The sequence below is a fragment of the Papio anubis genome, chromosome 12 (assembly GCF_008728515.1).
Source record: "Papio anubis isolate 15944 chromosome 12, Panubis1.0, whole genome shotgun sequence".
NCBI classification, from domain to species: domain Eukaryota; kingdom Metazoa; phylum Chordata; class Mammalia; order Primates; family Cercopithecidae; genus Papio; species Papio anubis.
Window position 1 is genome coordinate 4,690,089 of NC_044987.1, and position 12,341 is coordinate 4,702,429.

Below are 12,341 nucleotides of genomic sequence, written 5' to 3' on the forward strand. Positions count from 1 at the left end.
ATTACAAAATAGGCAGTCCTCTACTTTCACATAAGGTATATTTCTGTAAACATGAACAAGTTCCAAACATATGCATGTTATTTGGGGATTCTGCTACCAGCAAGCTAGTAATTTATCAGATCCCAATTACTTCCAGTGTTTTAGGGGGGGAAATGCCCTTGAAAATTTATTTCTAGCATTTTATAGCCATTCCTTAATTTTTTCCACATAATTGAGCCCACTGAGTATTTACGTAAGTTCAAAGAAACTACCTAGAAAAACACCAAAAAAGCACCAATTACCACCATGTGCTTCTTGTCAATAAAATAAGTATTTTTCCCTCCTTTTTCTCACTCTTATAAAATGAGGGCAAAATGCAGTAAAACATTCAAGTAACAGTTCAATACTACTGCAAATATCCAATCACTGGCTAGCAGGCAACATCCCTATGCAATAACTCAAAATGTTCATATAATAGTTTACTCGAATCCAAATTCACAGTATGAATAGCTATTTAGAGGGATGAATGCTGTACATTTCAAACTGCAGGGTGTTCGAAAGCCCCAAACCATGAAGGGTGATGCCCAAAACAGCTATACACGTCATAAAATATGTAATGGCCCGGAAATTATTCAGTATGTTAAATTAAGAAAAAAATGGGTTATACACACACAAGGGGAAATCTACTCAGAGAAGTGAAGATGCACAGAAAACAAAACCAGAAAAACAAAAGTTTTTTATCTGAAGGGTAAACTGCAGTTTTGTTTTTTGGGGGTTTGTTTTTTGTTTTGGCCAAAACTGTATTTTCTAAATTTTTCGTAATAACTTAGAGAACTTAAAGGTTTGGAGTTTGTAGCTCAAAGCGTATGAATCTAGAAAGATAAATCAGAAACTGACAGGACTCTACAGAGTTCAGTTTATGGTCGTCACAGTCCAGGAACTTACAGTAAGATCCTGGATTGCTAGTGTCCTCAGGCTCCAGGTAGAATGAAAACTTTTGTCTAGAACACACATTAGCCTAGACCTCAAAATAATCAATCTGTAAGCACCTGTATAAATAAGATGTCTGGCCAGGCATGGTGGCTCATGCCTGTAATCCTAGCACTTTGGGAGGCCAAGGTGTGTGGATCACTTGAGGTCAGGAGTTTAAGACCAGCCTGGCCAACATGGTGAAACCCCATCTCAACTAAAAATACAAAAATTAGCCAGACATGGTGGCTGGCACCTGTAATCCCAGCTACTCAGTAGGCTGAGGCAGGAGGCACCTGAACCCAGGAGGCAAAGGTTGAGCCAAGACCACACCACTGCACTCCAGCCTGGGCAACAGGGTAAGATTCTGTCTCAAAAAATAATAATAGTAATAAAGGCAATGCTCCCTCCCCCCAAAACTTACGAGGCTATTAACTTTGAAATCAGAACTTGACAAGTATATTACAAAAACAGAAAAATTACAGGTCAAACTCACTTATTAGTAAGGAAGCAAAACTCCCGAACAAAATTTTTGCAAACCAAATCCAGGAAATAAACCAAGTCTGGTTCATTTCAGGAATGCAAAGTTTCTTACACACTGCACTATCAGAATTAAATTCGTATGATCATCTTATACTTGTCAAAAAAAGATGCTTGAAAAAAACTCAACATTCATTTATGACAAGAATCTTTGGCAAACTTAGAATATAAACTCTTCCCTATCTGATAAAGGGTCTGGTATCTATAAAAAAACTACAAGTATCATATAAATTGTAAAAACAGTTTCCCTCTGAGAGAAGTCAGACTAAGATACTAGCTACTATCATTTCTATCTGAACATTTTAAATGGGGCAGTAAAGCAAGAAAAAGAAATAAAAGTTACAAGGATTGAATGGAAAGAAATAGAACTGTCACAATTCACAGAATATACTCAGAAAAATTCAAAGTTACAGATAAACTATTATAATTAGTATACAAGTTTAGCAAGGTTACTGGATACAAGCTCAATCTGAAAAATATCAATTGCATTTTCCACAACCACACAAACCAACAACAAAAAATCTTAAAGATGCCATTTATAATAGCATAAAAAAGATCAAATACCTGTGAATAAATCTAACAAAAGATATACAAGATCTCCATGCAGAAAGCTACCGAACATTGAATGGAGAATTATAGAGGGCCTAAATAAAATACATGTCATGGGCCGGCACAGCGGCTCACGCCTGTAATCCCAGCACTTTGGGAGGCCAAGGCAGGAGGATTATTTGAGGTCAGGAGTTTGAGACCAGCCTGACCAACATGGTGAAATGCCCTCTCTACTATAAATACAAAAATTAGCCAGGCATGGTGGTAGGTACCTGTAATCCCAGCTACTCAGAAGGCTGAGGCAGAAGAATCACTTGAACCCGGGAGACAAAGGTTGCAGTGAGCAAAGACTATACCACCGTACTCCAGCCTGAGCGACAGAGCAAGACCCTGTCTCAAAAATAAATAAATAAATAAATAAAATACATGCCATGTTCCTGGATTGGAAAACTCGGTACTTGAAAAATGTCAGTTTTCCCCCAACTAAACTACAGACCCAAAGCAAAACCAAAATCCTAACAAGAAGCTGTTTTGGCAAAATGTGGCAAATTTGTGTGAAAAGAAAAGGGTTAAGGGAAGAGCTAAGATGCTATTCAAGACAAGCAAGGTAGAAGAGCTTGATCTAGTAAATATAAAATGTTATTATACAATAATTAAAACAATGTGGAGTTGGTGCAAGGATAAACAAAGAGATCAATGGAATAGAAGGGAGAACCCAGGAACAGATTCACACATAGGGAGATACTTGATTACAAGGGTGAAAGAGCCAAGCAGAAGGGAAAGGATGACTTGACAATAAATGGTGCAGGCCAGTATCCATAAACAGAAATGAAATGGTCCCTAACTTCACATCTACACAAAAATCCAGGTAAATTATTGCTCCAAATGTGAAAGGCAAATCAATAAAGTTCCTCATTGACAATATAGGAGACTATCGTTATATCCTCAGGGTAGGAAAAGACTTCTCAAATGGGATATACAAAAAGCACCTACCATAATAAACAAAAAAAAAAAAGGAAAGAAGAAACTAAAAGATTAGACATTAAAATTAAGAACTTCTTCAAAAGACATCATTAAGAGAGTGAAAAAGCAAACCACAGAGAGAACAGCATTATCTTAATAATCTCAAACTGGAAACGACTCAAACGTCGCATCAACAGCAGAACAAACTGAGGTTTATTCATATAATGGAGTACCATGCAGCAACGGAAATGAGTGAGCCACAGCTACACTCAATACACGTGGCTGTCAAAAATGTGTATAGTGAAAGAGACCAAATGCATAAAAATATATACTAAATGATTCCACTTATATGAAGCTAAAAAAAAGAAAAAAAGGAAAACTGAACTACAGTGTTTACAGATGAATGCATGGGAGGTAACACTATAAGGAAATACAAAAAGTGATTACCATAAAGTCAGAGGAGCAGTTAACTGCTAAGCGAGGAAGGAAAGGAGATACTGGCAGTGTTTTATTTCTTGACCTCAGTGGTAGTTACACAAGTGTTTCATTTACAAAAACAAACTGAGATTTTTTTTTTTCTTCTTTTGTGTACTTTTAAATTTTGAAAAGCTCAAAAATACTCAAGGGCTTTCAATACTGGGTAGAAGCAGCAAGGGTGGCTGGCACTTTCCTGAGTAAGGGGCTATCTTTACTTTCAGTTCAAATAGCTTGACATTCTTACCTTCTAAAATCATCACAGTATGCACAAATAATTAACACTATGTGTTGATAAATGTGTGTTACAACTCTAACAACAGCCTAAGCAAATGTAATGAAAACATGAATGGAAATGTAAACTCCTACCTCAAGAGTTACTTCTTGAAAGTTCAAATGAGACTTTTATTGGTAATGTTATATTTCTGTATCCAGTGGGTTTTTTTTTTTTTTTAAGGCTAAAACATACATGAGAAATGTTAAGATTCAACAAAACTGGGGCCTGGACATAGGGTCTTTTTTACATGTTTAACTATCCTATGTGGGGAATGCTCGTAACTAAAGGGAGTAAAATAAAAGCTCTAATAGCTCACCCCTCCGGGTAAAAACCCTGATTCAGCCTAAGCAAGTTACATGTTTAGCCTTCCAGAGACAAGCATAAAATATGTGAATATACTAACGATCTTTACTACCACCACTAATCTCACATTTTCTTATCTAGGCGAAATACCTCCCTCACAGTCCATTCACGTTTTATGTCAAATTTTTCACATTCTTCACCATTCTAGTCATTCTGTCCTGGATAGCATTATCCCTTTAAAATGATAGCATTATCCCAGATCTAACAAATGCACTGTGATGTCTCAGACGTCTCCATTTTGCCAGCTAACTTAACCCACAGGTAATTTCTTCAGAAGACATTACTTCCTTCTCTTCCAGCCACCCCAGCTACATAACTTCCCAGACAGGGAATGCCCCTGTAGCAGACACTGGATTCTCACCAACATCCACAGCTTTCTTTTCCAACCAAGCCCAACTTTTTGTTGTTGTTGTTGTTAAGAGGTATCACCATCTGATAAGCCCAACCTGATTGGAGGCTGCACCCTCCTCCTCCTGGCCACATGCTTCAGAAAGCAGACCCTGAGAAGTCTAAGCTTGTGGAGGCAGTACCATTCCCCTTGCCAAGGCCTACTTTGGCTAGAAGCATCTGATACACTTCTGTCCAGTGACACCTGAGGGGTCCTATGCTGGTGGGCTTTGAGAAAGGTGTATTCACTCTTAAAAGGAGATATATACAGGAAGAGACGATCTCTTCCTCCTCTGGACATTATCGTATCAGAGCATGTCCCCTGGTGTTGCAGCAGCAATTCCACAACCACTAGGGGAGTGCACCCAAGGACGGCAGGGTAGAAAGGGGGTGGGGACAGCTCAATTAAGCAACCTGTAAGTGCCCCAACTCCACACACTAAGTAATATTTTTCTGGACCACAATCTTACCCCCATCACACTGGTCATTGGCCACTGAGTATCTGGTGCTGGCAGCCTTCTCTCTTCCAAATAATCCCACACCTTGATTTTGATAAAAATCTCTACAGGGAGCCATAATTTCTTTTCTTAAAATTGTAGGTCAGAATACAAAAACGACACAGTTTACTACTAAAAAAAGAGAACTTGAACATAATATAAAAAGACACAAAAGAGCTGGGGCCGCAGTGGCTCATGCCTGTAATCCCAGCACCTTGGGAGGCTGAGGCAGCTGCATCACTTGAGGTCAGGAGTTCGAGACGAGCCTGGCCAACATGGTGAAACCCTGTCTCTACTAAAAATATAAAAATTAGCCGGGCATGGGGGCACACACCTGTAATCCCAGCTTCTCAGGAGGCTGAGGCACGAGAATCGCTTGAACCCAGGAGGCGGAAGTTGCAGTGAGCCAAGATGGCACCAGTGCACTCCAGCCTGGATGATAGAGTGAGACTCTGTCTCAAAACAAACAAACAAAAAGGACCAAAAAGTTTTTAAAAATCAGTGAATATCATTTGAATGATGCAAAAGAAAGAAAAATCAATGGAAAATGTAAAATAGCAAAGTCCCCTGTAATTACATACTTCAAAGGGTCACTGTTAACCATATGGTTTACACTGATTCATAACATATCAGAACTTGTATGAAATTAGTTTCTTTTAAGGGAAACACTCATGCCAGGTTTTGGTTATGTGAAAGACAGGTAGACATGAGTAAAAAGAAATCTGCACCCAAAAGGCAAACGTGAACCACGCTGACAGGACAGAGCAATAGGCTTAAATAGGAAGGGCAGACTCCTTCCCCTAGTCAAGCTGTGTGATGTTCAACCCTTGGTCTCTACCGACTCCCTTTTTTTTTTTTTTTTTTTTTTTTTTTTTTTTTTTTTTTTTTTTTTTGAGACGGAGTCTTGCTCTGTCGCCCAGGCTGGAGTGCAGTGGCCGGATCTCAGCTCACTGCAAGCTCCGCCTCCTGGGTTCACGCCATTCTCCTGCCTCAGCTTCCCGAGTAGCTGGGACTACAGGCGCCCGCCACCTCGCCCGGCTAGTTTTTTGTATTTTTTAGTAGAGACGGGGTTTCACCGTGTTCGCCAGGATGGTCTCGATCTTCTGACCTCGTGATCCGCCCGTCTCGGCCTCCCAAAGTGCTGGGATTACAGGCTTGAGCCACCGCGCCCGGCCCGACTCCCTTTTTAGGTAGGGATAAGAATACCGAATTCACCAGACTGTCAGGGACTTATGTAGATAATTTACCCAAAGAGTTTGTTTTGTTTTTCTCTCCTTGTACATTAGAATCATCCAGGGAGCTTTTGAAACTGAGCATCCCAGAGGTACTCAATGACAATCTCTGGGGTTAGGGCCTAGAAATCATACACAAGTGCATTTCGCAAAGGAAAAAGCACTATCCACATTTGTTTTTACTACTGCACTGTTTAGCACCTAGCACAGAACCATGTAAAAGGGGTTTAATAAATACCAGTAGGATGAATTACAAATGAAAAGTCAGCTGATTTTCTAATCTTCATCTCTTTAAACAAATAGATTACAGTTATGTTTCAAAAGACGGCATTTTGAAAAAAATATCTTAGCCAAGTGTAGTGGTATGCACTGTACTCCTAGTTACTCGGGAGGCCGAGGCAGGAGGATCACTCCAGCCCAGGAGTTTGAGGCCGCAGTGAGCCATGGCTGTGCCACTGCACTCCAGCCTCGGTTAACAGTGAGACCGTCTCAAAAAATAAAAAATAAAAGTAAAGACTTCACGATGCTTACGTAAGAAAAATTCCCTCAGCAAAAGCAATTATTACTTGTACTTGACACAAAGGACTGAAACTCACTTCTACTTGAATGTGCCTACATAGTCCACCTTCCATCTTAGGCCATAAATCAACGTACAATACACTAAATTTAATTAAGTTTCAAGATAATCTAGTTTATCTCTCTAAAAACCAACCCATGAAAATTGAATTATAGGCAATTTAGAATTCTCTCTCAACTAGCCCCTCCATGGAAACTACAATTACTGTACAAAGATTTACCCTTACTTTCTGTCACACAGAAAACATTATTTTCTTTGAGTAGTTCATGTTAGCATAATTCGAAATAGTAATTGTTAGGTGCTGGCTTCAATATGCAGTGGCCATTTTTATAAAATTTATGTACACAATATATCTATTAATAGAAGGGTATACAACATTACAGTAAGGTTTCCCTGGGTAATATGATTTTAGGTCATTTTTCATTTCTTATTCTTCATCTGTACTTTTAATTTCTTACAATGAATATGTACTACCTATAGATTTCTTCTGTTATTTTAGAAAGAAAATTCAAAAGCCTGAGAATTTAGTAAGGGTAAATAGAATTCATTAATTAAACAATCTTGAAAGGGGCCGGGTGCGGAGGCTCACACCTGTAATCCCAGCACTTTGGAAGGCCAAGACAGGCGAATCACAAAGTCAGAAGTTTGGGACCAGCCTGGTCAACATGGTGAAAATTCGTCTCTACTAAAAATACAAAAATGAGCCAGGCATGGTGGTGGGCTCCTGTAGTCCCAGCTACTCAGGAGGCTGAGGCAGGAGAGTCATTCGAACCCAAAAAGCAGAGATCACAGTGAACTGAGACCGCGCCAGTGCACTCCAGTCTCAAAAAAGAAAAACAAAACAACAACAACAAGAAACATGTTTTCAAATGCTATAAAGAACATGATTGGGTCAACAAACTAGAAAACCGACAACAAATAATATCCAAGTATTGTATCAATGTTAAATTTCATTAGGTTGATGACTGTACTAAGACTTATGTCTTTGGCTCTTAGAAAATATATACTGAAGTTCTCCGGGGTAAAGGGGATGATGTATGCACCTTACTCTCAAATAATTTGGCCAAAAATGCAATAATAGATAAAGCAAATGCTGACTAGAAAAAATGTTAACAATTCGTGAATGTGAGTAAAGAGTATGAAAATTGTACAATTTTTGCATTTTTTAATAAGATTTGAGACAGTCTTGCTCTGTCACCCAGGTTGGAGTGCAGTGGCGCGATCTTGGCTCACTGTAATCTCCACCTCCAGGGTTAAAGTGATTCTCCTGCCTCAGCCTCCTGAGTGGCTGGGATTACAGGCACGCGCCACCACGCCCAGGCTGGAGTGCAGTGGCGTGATCTCACCTGACTGCAAGCTCCGCCTCCTGAGTTCACACCATTCTCCTCCCGAGTAGTGGCACTACAGGCGACCACCACCACGCCCGGCTAATTTTTGTATTTTTAGTAGAGACGGGGTTTCACCGTGTTAGCCAGGATGGTCTTGATCTCCTGACCTTGTGATCCACCCGCCTTGGCCTCCCAAAAGTGCTGGGATTACAGGAGTGGGCCACCGTGCCTGGTGATTAAAGTTATTTCTAAGTAAAACATTTTTAATTGAAAAAGTTTAAAAATCAATACATTCAAAATTGTTCTAACAAAAATACTTAAGATCATGTTGGGCCAACTTCTAGCAAGACTTTATTTGGAAAAATATATTTTAAAAATTGTGCTAATAAAAACATATGCAGGACCAACTTTAAGCAAAATTTTAAATCAGCACCATCTAACGGAAATACAATGTGAGCCACATACATAGTATTAAATTTTCTAGGAACCATATTAGCGTTAAAAGAAACAGGTGAAATTAATTTTAATGTTTTGTTTAGCCCATGTCTAAAGTATTGTTTTAATCAATACAAAAATTGAGATTTTAATTTTTCTACTAAATCTTCAAACTCGTGTGTATTTTATACTTCCAGTACATCTCAATTAAGAAGCTAAATTTTCATCTTGATCTACATTTAGATTTCATAAAATGTACAGTTTAAAAGTAGATTCGCATAACCAAATTATTTCAGTTAAAAGTTTTCCAACTACTGAATCAGTTTTTAAATGTAAACTTAAATTAATTAAAATTAAATAAAATGAAAAATTCACTCCTCAGTCACACTAGTCACCCTACAGGCTCAATAACCACATGTGGCTTGTGGCTACACCCTAGGGAAGTCCGGCTTTAGATAGTAAAACAAATTCCCTCTACAAAAGGAGGAATTAACTGATAAAATTTAAGTTTATAGTATTTATCAAAAGATTTTTAAAACGTAGTTATGATAAAAATAATGGGCAGGGTGCCGTAGCTCACGCCTGTAATCCCAGCAATTTGGGAGGCTGAGGCAGGCAGATCACCTGAGATCAGGTGTTCCAGACCAGCCTGGCCAACATGGTGAAAGCCTGTCTCTACTAAAAATACAAAAATTAGCTGGGCGTGGTGGCGGGCGCCTGTAATCCCAGCTACCTGGGAGGCTGAGGCAGGAGAATCGCTTGAATCCGGAAGGCGGAAGTTGCTGGGAGCCAAGATCCCACCATTGCACTCCAGCCTGGGACAGAGCGAGACTCCGTCTCAAAAAAAAAACCCAACAAAAAGACAATATTCCTATCAGAAGCACACCAAGGTTTCTCTCCAAGGTACAATTAGACATCTCCCATACCACCTGTCAGAAATACCAACACAAGGCCTTCTCTACTCTGCCTCAGTTGTCATCCTTTAATCTGGATTTAAGTTTCCTGAAAATTGGCAATCAAATGGCCTTCTTTCTTTCAAATGTGGCAGAACATACTCAAGTTCCGGTTCTCAGGAGCCTAGTCATCTACCGCATAGTATGCGGGGTTTCAGCACAATACTGTCTCAGTCAGAAATGGGAGCATGCACACACGAGAACTTGTGTCGGATTTAAGAGAGGAAGTGACCCTGAGTCCAGAGGTGTTGTTTTTTTTTTTAAACAGGTGTAAGAGATTAATTCAGTGAACACCAAGCAACACTAAAGATTTGCCAATCAATAATTCTGTGCCAAGCAACTTGATCAGGGATTTGGCCAGAATCCCTTTGGCTAATCTCAATCAGGGCCTTCCCAAAGACATCCTGATTTAGGCCATTCTCATCTAAATTAAGCTTCGACAGTCCCTTGCCTGACAGCAAATAAACAAAATCAAATTATATTCATGTGAATAAAATTCTGATAGCTTGACAAAAGGCCCCTTGAAAGATCATTTAGTAAGTGTGAGCAAAAATACAGCTCCAAAGAACAGGAGGTACCATAAAATCATTTCTCAGAAATGTTTAATTCCTTTCTTCAGTCATACTTTTCAAGTGAACAACGCTGTGACTAACAATCAAATTTAATACACAACAACGAATTCTGTTATTATTTTTTCTCGCTGCACAAGTATTAACGAATTCTTTAAAACTGCGGAGTCCTTTACTGTGAATTCACTAATGCCTGAAATTACTCATACCAGTGGGAAGCGGGGTGCGAGTGTGACGATGGTTTCTGACACCCGACCCACTAGTGAAGTCCCATCTTCCATACAAAATCCTTTATTTCTTCTCCCCATCTCACTCACCTAGCTGTTTTCATGCGACATCATATCAAGGATCACAGATACAACTCTGACCACTGTGTGGACACTGAAACAATCGCAATCCAAAATCCTCTGTAGATAAACGTTAACTATTTCTCCTTAAAGCTGAACTCCTTTCTTACCCTCACAGTCACAAAGCTTTAAACAGGATGAATACAAAGGTTTTAAGCCGTTCCATCAGAGAGGCTTTTTACTAGATTTATTTTTACCCGTGGAAATACTTGAACATTCTGTAGAAGTAAACATATTCTAAACCTGACGTCTTTAAAAGAAAGCTCCCAATTAATGCCTAATCAAATCCAGTCTTCAGGTCTCTCTGAAATTAGCTAAGTAGGCAGAAACCAATTGTAATTTTTAAAAGAGCGAAGAGGGAGAAGAAATAAACGACACCAGAACTACACATTCCAGTCCAGCAGTTCAAGCACTACTTCGAGAAGGGAAGTAAAGATCAAGACCGCCGTCTCCCTCGGCCACAGCAGGGCTCCTCCAAGGCTGCCCGCTCCGGCCCGCGCCGCGGCCGCCCCCGGCCCAGCCGCTTCGCCTTTCTCGCAGCGGGGATGCTCAGGGGGCGACCTCGAAGCACACCACTGCTGGAATTCTGACACCGACAGAGGACGGTTTTTCCAAGACTTTACACGCATTCGCGGGCACCTTCCCTACTCACTGAAACCCTCACGAAAGCGGTCAACGCACACAGAGCGGGTTTCCTCGGTCTACGGACGCAGGCAAACAGCGCCACTTAAAAATGCGCGTCCGCGCCCCGGCCCCGGGCGGCGTAGGGAGCAGCGGCCGGCCTGGCGCGGGAGCTCCCCCGGGGCTCGCAGCATCCCCGCCGCGCGCGAAGGCTGGGGCCGCGTCCACCTGGCAACAAAGGCGAAGCCCGCAGGTGGGAGGCCCGGAGCCGAGGTCCCGGCACCGCGTGAGGGAGCTTACGGGGTGCGCGGGGTCGCCCCCGGAGAGAGACGAGCTGCGGACTCCGGCGGGAGAGAAGCGCCCTGTTCGATGCTCGCATTGTCCCGCGGGAGGGCGGGGCGGGCGCCCGGGGGCGCGGGGTCCCCGGAGGAGGTGGCGGCGCCGGGGGTGGGTTGGGGGCTGGGGAGGCCGAGGCGGCCCGCCGCCCCCAGTATCCCCGACGCCTTTCATTTGGCCTCTGCGGCGGCTGAGGCAGCCCGACCTCCAACGCTAAGCACTGCGCCAAGCAGGGACGGGCGGGGGAGGGCGCGCCAGACCCGCCGCAGCGCCGGACCCCCCGGGCCGCACCCCCGGCCCGCCCTGCAGCGGACCCCGCTGCTCGCCCGCAGGCCGCGCTCCTCCGGCGGGCGAAGGAGACGACGCTCCGGCGTTCGCCCGGTCCCCACCTCGATGTAGCCGGCCAGCGCCGAGGCGGGCGCCGTGAGCCCCACCAGCAGCAGAAGCAGGAGCCTGCCCGTGGCTGCGGCGGCCGCTGTCCCGGTGGCCGCCATCCCTCGCCGGGTAGCTCTAGTGCGCGGCTCTCAGGCTCACACACACTGACTCCGCGCCCAGCACACCGCGACCCAGAAGCATCTGAAGCCAGTTCGCCGCCGCCCCGGGGGTTTTACACCGACCGGAACTGACTTCACATTACCACGCCCTCCTTCTGCGGCTCCCAATGCCGGCCCGCAGAACCTCTCAAGACCCCGCCCCGCCGTGCGGTCCAGACCCAATCAGGGGATGGAAGAGCCTGCTCCTCCCGCCCGGTCCAACCGCGCGCCCCCGCCCGGCCCCGCCTCCGGCCGCGGACTGCCCCGCCCCCGCTCCGGACCCTGTGGCCGCCAGGCGCGGGGGCGTGCGCGCGGCGGGTCGGGGGCCGCAGCTCTGCGGGCGCGGCGCTGGCTGTGTCCTCCGCCACCCCCGGCGCGGTTATCTGTCCCTGCTACGCTGGTCCGTCAGCCT

The 12,341-nt window shown here is 43.4% G+C and overlaps 1 protein-coding gene across 4 annotated transcripts in view; it reads right to left on the bottom strand.

Annotated features, from left to right (window-relative positions):
- Positions 1-12,042, bottom strand: part of APLP2 (amyloid beta precursor like protein 2) — a 72,534-nt gene extending 60,492 nt beyond the window's left edge. For all 4 annotated transcript variants that reach the window (XM_003910965.4, XM_003910967.3, XM_003910966.4 and 1 more), the window contains exon 1: positions 11,786-12,042. In XM_003910965.4, the coding sequence (XP_003911014.1) occupies positions 11,786-11,890 (105 nt within the window). In that variant the 5' untranslated portion in view covers positions 11,891-12,042. The remainder of the gene's footprint in view (positions 1-11,785) is intronic.
- Positions 12,043-12,341: the final 299 nt, after the last annotated feature.